The sequence below is a fragment of the Bombyx mandarina genome, chromosome 11 (assembly GCF_030267445.1).
Source record: "Bombyx mandarina strain Sakado chromosome 11, ASM3026744v2".
Taxonomy (NCBI): Eukaryota; Metazoa; Arthropoda; class Insecta; order Lepidoptera; family Bombycidae; genus Bombyx; species Bombyx mandarina.
In genome coordinates this window covers 830911-850580 of record NC_143218.1, presented here as the reverse complement: position 1 = coordinate 850580, position 19670 = coordinate 830911, and the positions used below count along the sequence as shown (strand labels likewise).

At 37.4% G+C, this 19670-nt stretch overlaps 1 protein-coding gene across 1 annotated transcript; it reads right to left on the bottom strand.

The window, feature by feature from the left end:
- Nucleotides 1–5585: 5585 nt before the first annotated feature.
- LOC114249077 (zinc finger Y-chromosomal protein-like) lies at nt 5586–19656 on the bottom strand. Its single transcript, XM_028182548.2, has 5 exons — nt 19276–19656; nt 18154–18880; nt 16498–16677; nt 6324–6359; nt 5586–5848 (listed from the first exon to the last, which is right to left on the bottom strand). The coding sequence occupies exons 1-5, from the start codon at nt 19465–19467 to the stop codon at nt 5811–5813; spliced, it is 1173 nt and encodes a 390-aa protein (XP_028038349.2). The 5' UTR covers nt 19468–19656; the 3' UTR covers nt 5586–5810.
- Between the last annotated feature and the right edge of the window lie 14 nt (nt 19657–19670).

Sequence of the window (19670 nt, the reverse complement as noted above, 5' to 3'; positions counted from 1 at the left end):
TTTATTTTTATTACATCATGTCATTAATAAAATACCAACATAAATTAGCAAACAGTAAAATACTTGGGGCCTGCGGTAATACTTATTAGTTAAATGTTGTTCAGTTCGCGTTTATACAAATATAATTATTATGTATTTGACGCTAATTAGTCAGCCATCTGTGTTCTTTTTCAGCGCAGTCATTAATATTCAATCACCTTGAAGATGTAGACGAATTAACGCGCTGTTCGATTTTGATGCATATTTTTTTAACATTAAATAATTGATATTATTTTTTATGATAAATTAGACTTCCGATGCAGTTTTCCGTAGGTCGTGGAGGTTAAACGATGCGAACATCTCAAATGCTGTCATCTTCTATTTATATCCCCGCCTATTCGCTGGTAGCCTTAAAGGATTTTTCAGTTACGCACGGACGCGTGAGTTCACGGGGCTCAACCCGTGAAGACTTGCTAATACTGACCCTAGCGAGAGCAGAGTTACGCTGAATCTACCACCGAATCATAATCGACTCACTGAGGAGATTCAGCTACCAAGGATTAGGTAGGGAAAAAAGTATTGTACTATTGACTACCCAAAGCTTTAAGGTTAATTTTCTTCTAAAAATACTAGTTAAGCTTAAGACATTCGGTCACACTGACGGCCGGCTGGTCTTAAGCGTTTACCATCGGCATCGCTAACATAAATGCCTCCACCCACATTATGAGAGGGATAAGTATTTTGTAATGTACGACTCCTGATCCGCCCTCCAAATTTGAACCCGTGGTTTCTTCGCGGTCGGATTAGGCAGAGCGGTGGTTACTTTGCGAACGCTTTCTTGAACTGTCCAGATATTTGAAAGTCGCCCACGCGATGAACCACACGTTCCACGATCGGTGGGGCGCAAAAGTACTGGAGTGGAGACCTCGTACTGGACGTCGTAACGTGGGCAAACAGCCGTCAAGGTGGACCAATGACCTGGTCAAATTGCCTGGTAGGGACTGGATGCGAAAGGCAAGAGACCGCGCGGGAAAGTCGCCAGTCGCCAGTACCAGGCTCATCACAAGCCGGGAGAAATTGTGATTGCTCGTGAGGCAAATAACGTCTGCCCACAGCAATGATAGAAATTGTTGACAAAGAATATAGGGAATCACAGGTAGATGTTTCCGTGTCTAATTTATTATCAACTTCTAGTTCGACGTCGAAACTTTTATGGTGGATAAATTTTGGAGTGCAGGCAGCCAAATCTGTGATGCTAATAGCAAGCCAAGGTATGGCAATTTGTCCCGATTTGTGAAGCTAATGACGATACTACCTTTGTCAAACGCCAAAGTAGAAAGAATAATTTCTGATATTAATAGAATTAAAAATCAAGATCGAAATAGATTTAATAATAAGAATGTTGCTTGCTGCAATCATGCATGAAAAAGAGGGGCTACGACAGTTGATGTCGCACATTTGATCCTGACAGAAGTATTATCAAATTAATGAACTCAAAACAACTTTATGAAAATGTTACCCAACATAAAAAGAAGAATTTTAAGTTTAAGTTTCATTTTATTAAGCTATTGCGTAGCTTTTATCGCGGGGTTTGAGCGCGGCGACTGAATCAAGAAATTCCGTAACGAAAATAACCTGACACCCCCACTACGCCTACTATGTAGCTCCCGTTCAACACATTCACACGTTGCACTTGTGTAGTGTTTGTGAATAAGCGCGCGGCGTGACTCACTGCCGCATGCACATAATGAAGTCTGCCCATCTCTCACTCGCGCGGTCTAGGTTATGAGTGTGAAGGGGACAGTTAATGTTTTGCTTTTGTTAATGTTTATAAATATAGCGTGGTCTTATTTTATTGTTGTTTTAATATCAAATTATTATTGTCTATTTATAATTGCATAAGTTGATAAAAAATGCTATGCAATAGCTTTACCGCGGCAGTCTCCGAGTGCCACACGTGTTATTGAAGTTATACTTCTTTAGGCGCGTAATGAAAAATTGAGCATTATGAGAGTGAAATTTTACGATGCGCGCGCACCGTGACTCAAAATTAACAGAATGAAGTTGCCCACTAATTCGCTCATTACAATACGACCGACGTAACTTGGCGAGTCTGAATATAGGTAGCCGCAGGTGAACTTTCCGAACCGTACCGAGAATTACCGAATTTATACGATGTCAAGAAAAGGGATGTCCAATATGCGTGTTTGAGGATTATGCGATTTTTTTCAAATTGATTAAAATTTAAATAAAAAAAGAAATAAATTTAATAAAAATAAAGTATAACTTGTTACGCGCGTACTTAAGTACACGCACCCTTTTTTTATTATATGTTTTATTTAGAATTTAATTTAAAAAAAAGAACATTGGTCTCTTTGATTAATTGTGGTTTCTTTTTATTATTTTATTGTTTAATCAAGGAAACATTCATGTTTTTACATTGTAACACGACAGCAAAAAAGTATAATAGATTTTGAGTATTTCTCGTTCTCTTTTGGTAGAATTCAGTAGATTTTAACCTCCACAAGCAGTAGATTCGTCAAATAAAATCTGGTCACACTGATCCTGCCATTTTGGCAGTATGGGACTCTTATTTTAGCTTCTGGTAGTTTTTTGGCAGTAGTGGGATAAAGAAAATAAATTACCTTATGGCAACACAATAAAATGTAAAAAAAGACAACCCTGAAGATACTTCGTGAGCATATAAGGGATTTCCCCATACTTCTCGTGTTATGTTCGTATCACATTCAATTAACAACTTTAAAACTTTGCTTATAAAGTTGATAATCTTGAAACGAGTATTCATAAACACGAGTTTACGGTTTATATTTCAATTTAATCAATCATAGAGACATACTTATAGATAGATTCGATTTTTATTTTATTTATTTTATTAGGCTCACAATACACATCACAAGCTAAAGATACATAAAAAACACAAATAAAAAGAAACAAAATCTGGCTTGCAACTTAAGTTATGTGCGCACGATTTAGATTTTAAGGTGATAATATAATCTTGTTAGTGACATTTCTTGGGCGATACTTATTATATTATTGGTGGTGGTGATGAAGCGAAAATATGAAAGGGCGTGTAGAGCGGAATGGGAACAAGATCCTTTACTTTTATCGTGGATCTCTGAAGCTAAAGATGATCCAGAAGTAGCCAGAAGTAGTTGTAATGCCTGTAGCTGCAAATTAGTAACCCGTCTGTCCGCTATACCACTACTAGTAAACATAAAAATAATGCCGCTACTAGTAAACATAAAAAATAATAATTAGAGGATTCTCGGGGTAGTCTTCGGTAAGTTTAGTAAATAGAATGTAATATATATATATATATTTTTTTTACCACGTACAAGTCGTATCACAATATGCACAGTGCTAATGTTTATTTATTCTTACATCCAAAACAATGTCGTTGCATTTTAAAGTAAGTTTATATTTACTGACAGTTATTATCTCCTTAACACGTTGTGTATACAGACTTTAGTTCAATATCAAATATTATAAATCAATTCCCTAATGTTGCTGATGAACAAAAATAATCAACAAATTGATAACGAATACAGAGACAATTAAAAATAGACAATGAGGTACCTACATAAGTGATTTATTGGAATCTGGTGGTAGCAGTCATTCAAATTGTGCTCTAAGCGTTGACAACTTTTGGGATGGTATCGGGAAAATACTGAATTCCAGTGGGTTTCAATCATGTACACACTATATTATAGTTTCTTCATTTTCAAACTCTACGTACAGCTTAGCTGAAGTGTAGGCTATCAACAGACGCCGTGCAACGGAGTTCTTATGACAAGTCGTAAGACAACATTTGATTACACAGTTTACATTTCTCACGTAAATACCACGGAATAGATAAATAAGGTTGGAAAGGCCTTTGCTCTAATTTTGTGTTAGAACCAGTGTCGCCGCTTCATCCCGACTATTTTAATTTCTACACATACACATACTGTGATTACAAGTATTTCGCACACAACAAAAACACCCGTAGGCATACACACTCACAAACGCAAAAAGGCAATAAAAATGTTCATGCACGCTAGTGCTTGATAAAATCGATATTCTTATCGATAAATTATCTGATGAATGAATGGAGAAAATGAAACATGAAATAAATATTGAAAAAAAAACTATTTTACTTTTATTAATTACAAATAGTCACTGTCCCTGGAATAAAACGTATTTGTTAAGCAGTTGGCGCTTGCTATTAATTGCGAATGAATTTTTCAAAACTAAGTGTATTCTGATTTTTTTAAGGTAAAATCATTTTCAGTAAATTGTTTAGAGCAAATAGTACTCGTCTTTGTCTCCAGTTTCCTCTACCTGTCACGTCAATCCATTGTTCCCTGGCGTTAGGTTCTTTAGGAAACATAAAATTTTTAATTTACTGCATTAGTCAAATAGCATTTTTAATACGTCTTAGACAATATAGTAAATACCCGTAAATGTGAGGTCTACATGTCCCTTTATATTATACCTTCACATTAATTCAATGATAATAATTCAATAATAATAATACATATTTATTTTACTCAAAATACGTCTCACTAAGAATCTACTAGGTATCATTAATTAAATATAAAATAATGCAAAAATTATCCATGTCAAATGTAAACATAGTCGAGAATTCTGTCGATGATTTTATTTCACCACATGGTCACCTCACTATCGACAAACTGCACCACGTCCAATCAGGGCAAAGGCCGAAATTTCAAAGATTGAAGTGTAGAGAACGCAATGCATGTAGTACATTGGAAGCTGACTTGGTCATTGCGTTCATTGGGCGAGTACACATCGCGCAATGTATGCTATTTATAACTTGCTGCAATAATATAGTTAATGTTTGGAATTTCATAATGCTCAGTATATTTTTATGTTTTAGACAAATAATATTGTAATTAAATGGTAATTTCGACTTACCGATCGAAAGATATACCTCCTCGCTCTATACTTGAGGTCTGATTTTTTGTTTTACAAGTTATAATTGCACAACACGGCACTATAAAGCGGAGATCTGTTCGCCAAAGTAGTCCGAAGCGCACTAAACGCGGTGAATGAAAGAATCGGTCGAGTTATGATTGTAGAATCATAACTGTGGCACGCTGCCCCGCCTACATTACCATTCCAACCTTATTTATCTATTCCGTGGTAAATACCTATGTAACTAATACTCAAAAAGCATCAATATACTTCAAATATTGTTCATTTTAGAGTAATTTTGCACATTGTAATAAATAAATCTGCATAGCACAACATCCCCTTTAAGTTCCCGCCAACAACTCTTGTATTTTTACTTTTCTTGGTTTATTACAACAGTTGGCATTAATTAGGCATTTTTTTTACAGACGTTGGCAGGATTCGGCAGTTTTTCAACTAAGGTAAGGCAGGATCTATAGCTTAGAGATGGTCACACTGATTATACCTCAAATAGAACTAAAAATTAACATTTATATAATATGGAACTTCGTTCCTATCCGGTGTCCCACGATACCCGACACATTTTAATGATGCAAAAGATAGTTGTCAAAGATTCATGCTTCCTTCACCTTTAAATTTTTTTATCAAACTAAATACGAAATGAAACAAAATTCATAAAACATTTTTTTATATATAAATTCACTAATAGCACGGAGCGAGTACATAATTAACTTAATAAAATTAATATTAAAATTAATATTTTTAATGGTTGCAATTTTTTATATTACATAATATATCACCGAGAGGTGGCGCTGTTTTTGAAATATTTTCCATATACATATCCATATATTATGTATTAAACAGTCCCGAAGTAAATCCAGGACTTACAACTTGTACTATTCTATTTCATATTCCTCTTGTACTGCGTACACATCTGGAAAGATAAATAAATAATTTAATTAATTAATAAAAAATATATAGGTATTTCATTTGTTACAGTACATATCGATATAATAACAAAAAAAAATCGATATAATAATATGTAATACATTCCTAGCCACAAAGATGCATGCATCATTCATTGGACACATATAAAAAATAATAGTAAGTATAACATGGAGGGAGTGTAAGTTCCGCGTTATAATAGTATTCTCGTATAACGCGTTATTTGACGTTTTCGCGTTGAAGTGACTTCAACCCGAATAGGAACAAGTATTTTTTTACAGTATTTTTACAAGTATTTTTGTACAATTAAGATTATAACTTAATACATTCCAATGAGAACTGAGCGGTTTTTATATTTTTAAATGTGTATAATGAAATAGCTTTTCACCCCGTGATACAATTGAACATTCCCAATCATAAAGCCAATTATCTAAAACTATATTATAACAATAAATTTCTCTTACCTATGACTTCTGAATTTTGAATGGAAAGATATTCTTCTGCAAAAAAAAAGACAATTGATTAGTCGTTTAATTAAAATTAGTTTTTATTTAAATACTAGCGACCCGTGCTCGCTTCGCTTCGGAAACATTAAATTTTATTATTGATAGCAGAGTCCCGCGACGCTACCCGCGGTTATTGTCGTACTGCGAGTGAAGCCGCGGGGCGAGGCTAGTCTAAAAAAAAGTAGCCTAAGTTACTTCTTATATCATCAGTTACCTATCAGTAAAAGTCCAGCCGTTCCAGAGATTAGCCGGAACAAACAGACAGACAGACAAAAATTGTAAAAAAATGTTATTTTGGTGTATGTACCGTATATATATATATATTCATATGCATGTAGTAAAAAGAGGCTATTTGTACGGTTTGTCCGCACAACCCTCTGCTGTGATAATGATAACAACTCCGATATTGATTAATTGTTTATTGATAGGAGTATGCTGATTATGATTATTTATATGATAACAATGACATTATGCGAGTACGCGACGCCTTGCTGATGGCGGTACACGAACTGAACGAAAATGAATGACTTTGACGTAAAATGCATCGGTCTGCAATATGATGTGCGCGCTGGCCCTGTACGATACATGACTCGTACATATTCCCGGGCGAGAGAGATGTGAGTGGATGATGATCATGAGTTTACAAAAAAAATGCTTAAATGCTAATAAACTTATAAATTTCACTCAAGTTACAATGCATAACTTAAATCTATGCTTAAACATAATTTGAGTCAGTCACTGTCAGTAGACACTGGTTTGGTAAGCACTGTAGGTGTTTTCTCGTGCCGCTTTATGCTGCTGAATATGCTATTAAAATTCCTCAATTCAACGGTCTCTTCTCGCGACTGATGATTTGCGTCTCTTGTGTGTGGCGTCGTACCGACGACGGAGGTGGCAAACCCTCTGCGCGCCGGCACCTTTGGAGGCTGCACCTCGGAGTCCGACTCTAAGTCGGCGCTCCTCTGCCGACGACGATAAAACCACCGACAAAGGAAAACTATTACTGTCAACACAGCACCCAAAACCAACACGTAGATTACTGAATATTGATGTATGTCATGGCTTGATATTTCAGAGTACAAAGCCTTTTCTGACTTCATCTCCTCAATCTGTTCCTTAATGTGCCGAAATGAAGCTTGGTGATCGGTGATGTTGAATTCGAGTTCTGGCACAGAGACGTTGATGATGTGATTGATCGGTGCTATTTGCTGTGATTCCAAGTCACTCGCAATTTTAACCTCTGAGTGAAGTGGTTTATGTGAAAAAACGGTGAAGTCTTCACCTTTAATTACACAATCAGAATCCAGTGTAATGACCCCGGCCTTAGCGACTTGTATTGCAGTAATCTGATGCTCACATATGACGCGCAGTGCACATTGCCCGCAACAATAATAAAGGTAAGTATTTGTTCTACTCAACTCCATCCAATTATTGCGGCACGCTGCAGTGCTTGTAAGACACCTGTTGGTGCTCTTATCTTTGATGCACATGCTGTCTTCTGTCTTAAATTGAAAAATAGGTTTTCGAGAGTGACAGAGACGAGTTAAGTCGTCGTACTGGACACAATGTTGTATGTCTCTTGCCGACATTGCTAAGTAAGTATCTTTGCGTAAATTTATTGCGATGTAATCTGATACCGGCACGACGACGACTGTCGCGTTTCCATGTTGTTGTGGTATTGATATCAATTGATATAAGTCATAACTCTCCCTGCTGACAAGTGGTATTCTGATTTCAAATATAAGGTACTGTTGTGTTACCCTTGCTTTGACCTTCAGAAGATGATAAATTTTGGGTAGTTCCGACTGTATGTTTTCCATCGGTAAGGATAGCTCTCGCGATAATTGTCCGGAAATAATGCGGAGTTGATCTTGTAATTGCTTCGGCGATAGTAAATGGACATTGAATATTCCATGATGGATATCTGTTATCGTGTCGATTATTGTATCTTGTATCGATTTTAGCTTCGCGAGCATATTTGTAGCTATGATTGTGGAGAGTGCTAGCTCGTTCATCACTTCTTGTTCCTGCAGATTTTTGTTCAAAATGTTAGTGGCCTTCGTTAAGCTGTTTAAATGTTGATTAATGACTTTGTGTTGCCGATTGATCGATTCCTCAGTTCTTTTGAGTAAATTATATTCCGCTTCTACAACTGAGGTCTGATTTTTCCACAGGAGTCCTAAGTGTTCTTCATTTCTTTTTATAAGAGAAATATCCTGCTTGTATTGATCGGCGAAACGTTGATCCAAAACTCCAAATAAACTGTTAGCAACATAGCCCACACCGTCGATGAGGCCTCGTCTCTTCCGGGTGCGTTCTTCGACATGCTGATTCATTAACATTTCGTTGTAGTACTTTAGTTCGTCATGAGCATGACGTAGTTGTAGTATGATAATGTCACATAGTGCCGTGTTTGTCTCTCTTTCGCACACGTTGGTTATTTGTTGAAGGTATTTCTTGAAGGTTTCTGAACCGTCCCAATAAGGGCTCATGTCGTGATACACGATGAGTTTCCATTCATCTTGTATAAATTGCACGCTCGAGATTCAGTCAAAATATAGTGCTTTGTGAATCGTTGTCAAACTATATGGAGATGTTGGTTGCTGGTGGCCAAAAACTGACGTCATGAAAAGGAATTGTGTAATGAGAGTTGCTATCAAATTTGACGCCGTTCCAGGTCGACATTTTGATTGGTCATCCTTCTTCTTGATTGTTGGTTTGTCTGATATCTTCCCTGCCTGATCGGTTGCTTTCGGGTTAGATACCAACACTGATAGTTTAATCACTGGGCGCTTGATATACCCAGTTTTTGTTTTCAGGGTAACTACCCGGACCAGTCCATCGGAGCCGGGATGTAGCTCAGTGACTCTGCCTAGAGCCCATCTTCCTGCGGGAAGGTTAGGCTCATGAATGATGACAACGTCATCAACTCGTACATTTTCATGAGGTCTTTGCCATTTGCTCCTCGTTGAAAGTTGAGCGAGATATTCGGATTGCCACCTCTTCCAAATGTCTTCAAAAGTTTTCTGAGTTCTCTTCCATCTGGTTCTCTCATCTTGTTCCGTATCCAAGATGGTCAATATGGGACCGCTACTTAGAAAATGTGAGGGCGTCAGATAATTCAAGTCATCTGGGTCTTCTGTAATTGTGCACAGCGGTCGACTATTAAGACATGCTTCGAGTTGGGCCAGTAATGTGCTATATTCCTCAAACGTGAGTTTTTGTTCGCCAACCACACGTCGAAGATGATGTTTTAGGCTTTTAACAGCTGCTTCCCATAAGCCTCCAGCACTGGGCCAGGCGGGGGCATTAAAATGCCACTGAATTCCCATCTCATTAATCTCTGTATAGAACCCGTCGTTAAACGTTTTACGTAGTTCTGCCCATTATCACTGTAAATATGATGCGGCTTACCCCGGCGTGCAGACATGCGTTTTAGGGCAGCCAAAAATGCTGTTGAGCTTAGGTCTGATACGAGCTTTAGGTGCACAGCTTTTGTCACCATGCACACGAACACTGCAATGTATCCCTTGCTTGTTTTGACACCTCGCCCTTTATTGAGTTTTACGTCAACGTATCCTGTGTAGTCTACGCCAGTGTGGTGAAAAGTACGCGAAGGATTGCTTCGGGGTGCAGGTAAATCCCCCATCATTTGTTTTTGATTAATTGCCTTATGCTTTTTACACGTAATACATGTAAGCAAACGCTTCCTCACAGCTCTGTTTCCGCCTAATATCCAATAGCTCTGTCTGATGTGTGCGAGTGTCATCCGAGCCCCCGCATGAAACGTGCAGCGGTGGGCTTGGTCGATAATAAGGTCAGTAATGTAGCTGCTGTGTGGTATGATCAGTGGATGTTTCATTTCTTCGTCTATGTTTGCGTGCTTCAGTCTGCCTCCTACTCTCAATAGACCGTCCTTGTCCAAGAACGGGTTGAGGCATAAAGTTTTACTTTTGCTATTTACTAGCTCCTGTTTTCGTAGACTATTAATCTCTTCAGAAAATTCCGCTTCTTGAACGTATTTAATAATCATTTGTTTTGCTGTGTCCAATTCATTCGCATGCAAGTAACCAGAGTGATTGTGCTGACGTCGCGTCACACGTAACACCCAGGCAAGTATCCGTACGGCGCGTGCTATATCGCTGTTTCTTTGTAGTATGTATTGAATGACATCATCGCTATGATGTCGAACTATGACGTTGCTCTGTTTTATTTTTCGCTCCTCTTGATCCGTGACGTAGATGGACTTCTCTGCTCCCGATGACTCATCGAATCCAGGCAGAAATTGAGGGCCGTTCCACCACAGGTGATGTTGATTCAATTGTGCTGTTGTGATACCACGGCTGGCGCAATCAGCTGGGTTGTCAGCTGATTTTATGTAATACCAATGGTCTGATACTATGACATCTTTGATTTGTTTGACTCTATTCGCCACAAATGGTGTCCAGCGGTTGATATCGCCTTGAATCCAGCCGAGAACTGCTGTTGAGTCACTCCAACCGTATACTTTGATCTTGCGTCCGTGGAGGGCTTGAACTATTTTTTGCATAAGTGATGATAGTAGATGCGCTCCACACAGCTCTAGACGTGGCAAAGTTAGCTTCTTGTTCTCTGGCACCAGTCTTGTTTTTGCAGCAACGAGTTTAACGTAAGTATCAATTTTACAATACACAACACATGCATATGCTTTTATTGAAGCCTCGCAAAAGCCGTGCAATTGGATAGTGTCTTGCTCCCCAATCTTGTACCATCTTTGGATTCTGAATTCACTTATGTTCTGTAGATCTGATTTAACCTTTTCCCACTCAGTGCTTATTTTAACTGGAAGCTGGTCGTCCCATTGAATATTAGAGAGCCATACTTGTTTGAATAAAAGTTTCAATGTTGTTGTAATTGGTGCTAGCCAACCGAGTGGATCAAATATCTTTGAGATATCTGATAGTAGTGAACGTTTTGTACGTTTTTCTGCCTTTATTGTTTTACCTATTTTTAGTTCGAACGAGAATGTATCTTCGTTGGGATTCCATTTCAGGCCGAGTGTCTTTGTTGCTTCGGCTTGCTTGAAGTCGAATGATGCTTGATCTGACGCCGCTCTGTTGACGTTTTGAAGTAATTCCTCGTTGTTAGATGACCATTTTCGTAAGTTGAAACCTCCCGACCGTAGTAATCGGATTAAATCTTCCTGCAGTTGTTTGGCCGATGACAATGTGAAGCTTCCACTTACAAGGTCGTCCATGTAGAATTCCTCTTGCAACGCTTTAGCTGCTCTGCTGTCCTGATACTTGTGGCCTTCATCAGCTGCCAATTGTTTCAAAGTCATAATGGCTAAGAATGGGGCTGCTTTCATACCGTAAGTGACTGTCGTGAGCTGATATTCACGTAACCGTTGGTCAGGAGAGCTCCTCCAAAGTATCTTCTGATAGTTTTGATGTTCAGTGCTGCACTGTATCTGACGATACATTTTTTCAATGTCCGCTGTGTAAGCAAACTGATATTGCCTCCATCGCAAGATTAATGACATGAGATCTTGCTGTAAATTAGGGCCACGCTTCATGAGGTCATTCAACGTATGGCCCGTGGAGGTCTTCGCCGATGCGTTGAATACTACTCTTAATGCAGTAGTTGTAGAATCGGCGCGCTGAACACAATGATGAGGCAAGAAGCAGGCCGGTGTTATGTTACTGTTACACTCAACCATATGATTCATTGCCTGATATTCATGAATGAACTGTCTGTATGATTCTGCTAATTGCGGTTGTTTGATAAATTTCCTCTCAAGTTGCCGGAATTGTGCCAAAGCCATGGGTTTCGAAGCTCCTAGTTTTTCTTGAAAGTTTGGTATGAATGGCAGCTCAACAGTGTAACGACCTTCTTCGTTACGAGCTGTTGTGTTCTTATAGTGCTGCAAACAATCCAGATCATCCTGTGACATCCTCGAATTTTCTGCTATGTCTTCAACTGACCAAAACTGTCGAATGTCATCGATGTTATTTATCACAACGTTGCACTGGAATGTTCTCTGCACGGTCCCGCATAGAATCCAGCCCTAGCGCGTTTGTTGTGCAACTGGTTGTGATTTTTCGTGCCTGATGATACCTTCTTGAATAATGTTTGAGTATATATCGGCCCCAAGTAAAATGTCTACAGGGCGACTTTCATTAAAATCTGGATCAGCCAACGTGATGTTCTCTAAAAACTTCCATGATTTTGGCTTTGTAAATGATCTATTCGGCAAATTGTTTATTAAATTGCGCATAATGAAAACATCGGTGTCAAATGTATAATCACTATAAATGGCACTGCACGTGATTCTTATGACGCCTTTGCAATTATTTTCTTTAGCTCCGACGCCGAATATGACCCCTTTGCAGCGGCCACGTGGTATTCGTAGCTTTTGCGCTGCTTTTTCCGTTATCAGGGATGTTTGTGAACCCTGATCAAGGAGTGCTCGCAAAGTTATCAGGGACCCATCGTTTGCTTGCACGTTGATTAATGCTGTAGTAAGCAGAGTTTCTGATACGTCCTCTTGAGACACATGATTGGCGTTATAAATAAACAACACCCGTTGCCATGCGTATGCACATTTAGACAATTTTTGCATAATTTATGCTTTGACACTGTTGCCAGCTTAGCCGTTGGTGACAATTGCAAAAATTGATGACAATAGAATATGCCATGTTCATTTGAGTTGCATACTCGACACTTGAATAAATTTGTTTGATTGGTGATTTTGCAATTTGTTTCTTGCGAAATGTCTTGCCCTTGAGTAGGAAATGACTGTTTTATGTTATAATTTGGCTTAAGATATTTTGCTCCTGTCGGTTGCTGATATGAACTGTTTGTTCGATTATAAAATTTTTGAAATGAGAGTTCCGGCCGTCTACGCGATGTCTCCATACTAGTAAATTTACCCTCCAAGAAATCTAGGAATTCTTGTAATTTTGGTAGTTCTCTCGGGTTTTTAATGAATGATATATATTCCCTGTACGTCTCGGTATCTAATTTTTGTGCTAAAAGATGTACAATCAAAGGGCTCCAAGACTCCACGTTTACACCTAGGTTTTTTATAGCGTTGAGGCTTTCTAATGTTGTGTCATGTATGCGTTTAATATGGTTAATCGATGGTTGTTGTCCTGTTGGTATGCTTATTAGAATGTCGACGTGAGCGCTGAATATCAGTCTTTCATTATTAAATCTGTGGTTCAATATATTCCAGCATATTATATAATTATCGGAGCTTATTGATAAATGTTGAATCAATTTCTCTGCTTCACCTTTAACCTTTGTTTTAAGGAACTGCATTTTCTGAGCATTCGAAAGAGACGGGTTACTGTGTATAGTTTCCGTAAAAAGATCTTTAAAGGATGTCCAGTTGTGGTAACTTCCGTTGAAAATTGGTATTTCTACTTGAGGAGTGGACTTCTCTCGGTGGGAGACCGAGCACATCTTTTTGTTGACTGCCTTAATAATATCATTAAAAGTTTTTTCAAACTGTAAGTACAGAGTATCCTCTTCTTTGTTGTTCGGCCCGAGCTCACTATCCAACTCCCAGTGCGAGGCATCGATCAATGTCCACCGAGATTGAATGTTACGTACGAGATTATCAAACTCCCACTTTTCGGTGATAAGGTCCAAGTTGGTGTTAGCAACAGTATGCTCGAATGCCTTGTAGTTGCTACGTTGTTTTCGCAGCAGCTCATCGGTTTTACTGTTTGTGCCAGTTGATTGAACTGGCAACTGTTGGGATGTTCCGGGAACTGATACTGGTGTTGCTGGCTTTAAAACCGGTGTTGACGGCCTATCATCTTTTGGCTGATAATTGGTTATTACAGCACGGATATGTTCGTATTTGTCTTTAAATATGGTGTACTGGTTGCTAGTATAGTACGAATGAGATTTTATGTATTCTATGCTTAACAGCTTTTTATGATTAAACTGAAATTCCTGCCAGTATTGGTTAAGCGTCTCCAGCCTTCGCCTGAGGTAGTCGGAAGTCTTACGGTCGGAACCATCTTTTTTGAAATTTGTATAAAGCTGCTCTATTGCCTCGAGCAGTTGTTGTTGAGTGTATAGGATATCTTCCATGTTTGTATTTGAATTACAAATGAAACGATCTTACTTGAACTGGACCGCTGGTTGGGGCTGAATATTGCTGCTAGCTCACACTTATAGTAGCCGTTAACGAAGTGTTGATTTAATGCTGCTGTTGAATTGCGCTGGTTTTCTAAGTACAGGTCACCTCACTTTTGAAACTCAGTCACAAAATGTTATATAATTGTTCCACTCGTGATGTCCTTGGTTTTTGATACAAAAAGTGGCTCGAAGGACCATAAAGGTATGTACGGTTTGTCCGCACAACCCTCTGCTGTGATAATGATAACAACTCCGATATTGATTAATTGTTTATTGATAGGAGTATGCTGATTATGATTATTTATATGATAACAATGACATTATGCGAGTACGCGACGCCTTGCTGATGGCGGTACACGAACTGAACGAAAATGAATGACTTTGACGTAAAATGCATCGGTCTGCAATATGATGTGCGCGCTGGCCCTGTACGATACATGACTCGTACACTATTTCAATATTACAAACAGACACTCCAATTTTATTTAGATGTATAGATGTATAGATGACGATGGGACTGGCACCGTGTTGTTTTTAAAAAGGATGATGTCAGCGTTGTAATTGTACAACAATAACAACAGAAAGCTCACTTCATTCCGCTGCTTGAGCCGGAATGTTTTATGCATATATTTTTTTCCTACCTATTCTAGTGACCTCGAGTGGTCATACTAGATTCACTGAGCGAGTAGGTGAGCTCATGGGGTTCTAACCCGGTGAAGTTGCTAACACTAGCCCCAACAAGAGCAGTGCTTCGCAGAATCTACCACCGGATTGTAATGTCCACCCACTGCAAAGGCCCAGCGAAAAGCTCAGTGGGCTGTGTGTTGAATATTTAGTCACTCATATTTATATAGTAGAAAATCAGGGGTAGTTTCTTCATGAATTCTCTTGAATAACAACTTAAGCAATTGTTTGCATTCATTGAACTTCTAATACATAACCAACAATGAGATCATTAAGGAAACAATTAACTTTAGCTATTGTTAGTTAAGTAACTAGTAGGTAATATTGCGCCGATATATATAAATATATGCATATACAACTCGACCAAGCTAAGTTTGCACCTCACATCGATTACGTCACACTGTCGCTTAGGTACGGTCTGAAAAAAGGATTCGCTATGACTTTAAAAATGTAAGCAAATGTTTGTTAGATTTTACTTTGCATTTATTGTTTTTAAAATATATTATACCAGTGATTCTCAACCTTTTCTTTTGTTGCGGCACATATTTAACGACTTCAAAATTTGGCGGCACACAAAAAAAAAAGATAAAAATTATTTACTTACTACAACACACTGCATAAATAGTTTATCAAAAAATTTTAATATACGAAATAAACTAAAATATACTTAAATTTTTTTTTTTGCTTATATATATATTCATGTTTAAAATATTTTTCTTTTAAAATGATATAATTTAATAATATTAACATTATTACACACACTTTCGAAATTTGACGGCACACAAAAGTGCCGCGGAACAGTGGTTGAGAATCACTGTATAATACATTTGCATACATGAAAATATAGCGATATCGGGTTTTTGTATTAAGAGAACCCGGCGTTCTTGCACTTTTTAAATTTGTATCCAAATTGATCAGTAATAATTTTCTTTTATGTTTCCTTTTCAGTATTATGTTTCTCCCTTCACCGTGTATGACCTTTTCTTTCATTTTTTGTTGCCCACAACAATCCTCTCGAAGTAAAAAAATGAACGTTAAGCGGTCAGTAACAACAGTTTAACAAAAACTTAACAAAAGTAGCCCAATAATATAACTAAACTTCAACAAAAAAACCTAACAAGAACAGTTAATTTTTTTTTAAATTTAACAGATAGGGTGACGAAAACTCGTATGACGCGTACCGGCGACAATGATGCTAACGGTACTGACGCGACAGGGCGATCGCGGGAAGGTGAGCGGGGAAGCGGGCGGGGCGCCGCATTCCAGCGAGGTGCAAACTTAGCTTGGTCGAGTTGTATGTATTTATATTACTTACGACATTCTTTAGTGAGATTTCCTTCCATTTCTATATTTGTATTTATTTCTTTGTCATCTATAATCTGTATATAAGTATTCGCAATATCACTAATCTGTGTCTCGGGAATCTCCTTATCACTAATATCTACCTCGGAATTCTCATTGTCACTAATCTGTGCCTCAGGGACCTCATTGTCATCTGTAGAAATAAAAATTTAAAAAAAGCACAAAACAAAACTAGTTTATGATAACAATGGATTCATATTCAACAATCCAGTTTTTTTATGGATATTGGTAGCACATACCAGAATTAGATCAGGTACACGCTCTAAATACCAAATAACCAATACAGATTGTGTGAAAGAATCTAAGCCAATCAATTTTATTGGTGGTAAGGCATTTTGTGAGTCCACATTGTTCGATATTACCACCCTGTCCATTTCTGTCATGCCTGTATTTACATTGCTGTTGTCTATGGGCTTGTCCCCTCATTTGTATAATTTTGACAAAAAGGAAGTGGTATGATTCAAGTAATAGATCCAATCACCAAGCGATGAACCTTAAACTAAATTAGTGGCTATATTAAGTTTTTTATGAAAATAGAATTGCGACTATGGGTCGTTTTCAATTTTGCAGCTAAAGAAGTAATGATTTCATGAATATAAACTTTATCTAATTTTCTATTTTTGTATTTACGCATGTTCAAAATATAAAATGCTTGATCACAATCAAGTCAATCACTCATTTATTGATAATATTATATAATATTCAAGTATATTTTTCAATTCACGCATTTGATAACGTCAACACAGATGACAATTTAAGTAAGAACTTTTTAAAATATTTAGAAATCTTACTTCTTTTGTTTTTAATAATGTTCTAATATCCAGTTAGTTTTCCTTTATTATTGTATTATATACTGAATAAATTAAATTGAATTTGGGGTAGTTTTGAATGTATAATTCTTCATTTAACAGTGATTATGAATATATAGTTATAGGACCATGTGCCTGTTGTCATGACAACAAATATACTGTACTTATAATTGCAGTAACATTAAGGTTATGAGAATTAAATCAAATAACTCGCTTTTGCCCCCAAATTTGAAAACGACCTTTATGGAATTTTGTGATGACAATTAGGTAATTCTTAGTGGCATTATTTTTGTGTGTTTTATTACCTTTTTATAAAGTAAAGAATTTCAGTTATTTTTTTCACTATCTATTGGTTATATGAGTCGTCTATTATCAAAGGTGGCAATCTGTGCATTTGGACAAAAAAATGTTATTGATATGTCAGTACAGATTTATTTGAATATTATCGTCTCCTTCAAATAATTCGGTTCAAAACCTGCATTAAATAAAGGTTAATACTTAACCTGTTATTTATCTAAGATGTCGTTCAGAAGAGTTTTGTGACTGCCAATGGAATACAAAGTCAATAATTCGTTTTTCTGATTTACCAATAATTGTCCAAAAGTCACATTGCCGGCTTTGATAATAGTCGACTCATATAACATGTATAATATATTGTGTATCTTCACTACAGTATATGTATGTAAACAATTTGTTTCCCAACACACTCCCGCAGGAGCAGTGGGGGTCCAGCTGCCTAGTAGCGATCATCATTCACCGTTCAGAATACCCTGAACTAGTATCCTGATGTAGATACTTACTTAAAGCCCGATGCATCCCTTTTAACTTAAACACATGATGTTTTAATAGAACATTATTGAAGAAATCCTTTCCGCACGCACAAACGGGTTTCTTTTTCACCACATTTGTTTGCATATGCTCGGTGCATATATGCAATTTCATTTCATCATCGCTAGAACATATCTCGCGACACAGCAAGCATATATGAACATTGTATAAAAATAATCCCTTGATACCACTATAGAGACTGTAGTTATGATATTTCTTCATTCTAGTGAAGTACTGCTTGTGATTCTTAACTGATGTAACATTTGATTTCCTATGTTTCTCTAGGTGTTCTGTGAAATATGAGTCCCTGCTTGCCGTGTATCCGCATATAGTGCAGTTCAGGTACGGCTTATGTGACTTTAAGTGCTCGTTCAATTTTGCTGTCGTCTGAAATTGGTTTAAACATATTTGGCATGCCGTTTTCGTGTTCACCATGTGCACATTATTCAAATGGAACCATGTATTCTTGTAATGCATATATCGGTTGCATATTACACATTGTATGCCTCTAGTTTGATCTTTAATGTGTTTGAAATAGAAATGAGCAGTCAACATGAATTTGTTGAAGAATACTCCGTTACAATAGTCGCATACAAATATTTCGCGCTCGACTTTCCTTGCAGTCGGTGAGGATAATAGATGATCAGTTTTCGTGTGTTTCAACAGACTGTCCTTACTTTCTTGAGGTCGCATGCAGATCTGAAAGTTAATAATAGAATTTTGACTAAAATATTTTAGAAAACTACACCTTTTGCGTGACTAAGCTCTGCTTCTTACTGGTGGTAAATATTGAACCCACACAGCAATGATTTCCAGTTTGTAGGAAGGAGCAGGTATTGTACTCAAAAACTCAGCGAGCATATCTCAAGGTAGGTTGCTGCAATTACGTTGTTGATAAATAAACCTATCTAGCACTGGGTGGACTATGATCTCATTGAGATGAGATGAGAACTATTAAGTTCAATTAGCTACTATGAATTTTTATTAAAATTTTAATATCACTCACAGCTGATTACATTTATATAAACGGTTTCATGACTTGACTTTGTCGAAGGAATATTTTTTTATGTGAATTCTTGGATACACAAACTCACCAAGCACATATGATTCGTTTCGCATTTCGATTTTGAAATTAATTCAGGGAAATGTGCGATCTTTCTGTGCAAGTCAGCTTCTGTTTCGGATAGCCAGCACGCTTTACACAGATCGCATTTAAAAACTTCGGAATCGCAGCTCGCCTTTTGCACAGGTGGCGTTCGCACAAGATCCGAATGGGTACGGAACATGATTGTTTTTTTAAAGCCTTATTTATTATCCAGATTGTTCATGAGTTGGTGTAGTTTCTATCGTACTTGAATTGTAAAGGAAAAACATAACTCATAATAACAATCTAATCCCGCAAAGGCACTAAGAAATAAGAAGCATAGATTATACACTTAATATATATAAGAAGCACCATAGACCCAAATTTCAGTGCGAAATGAGTGAG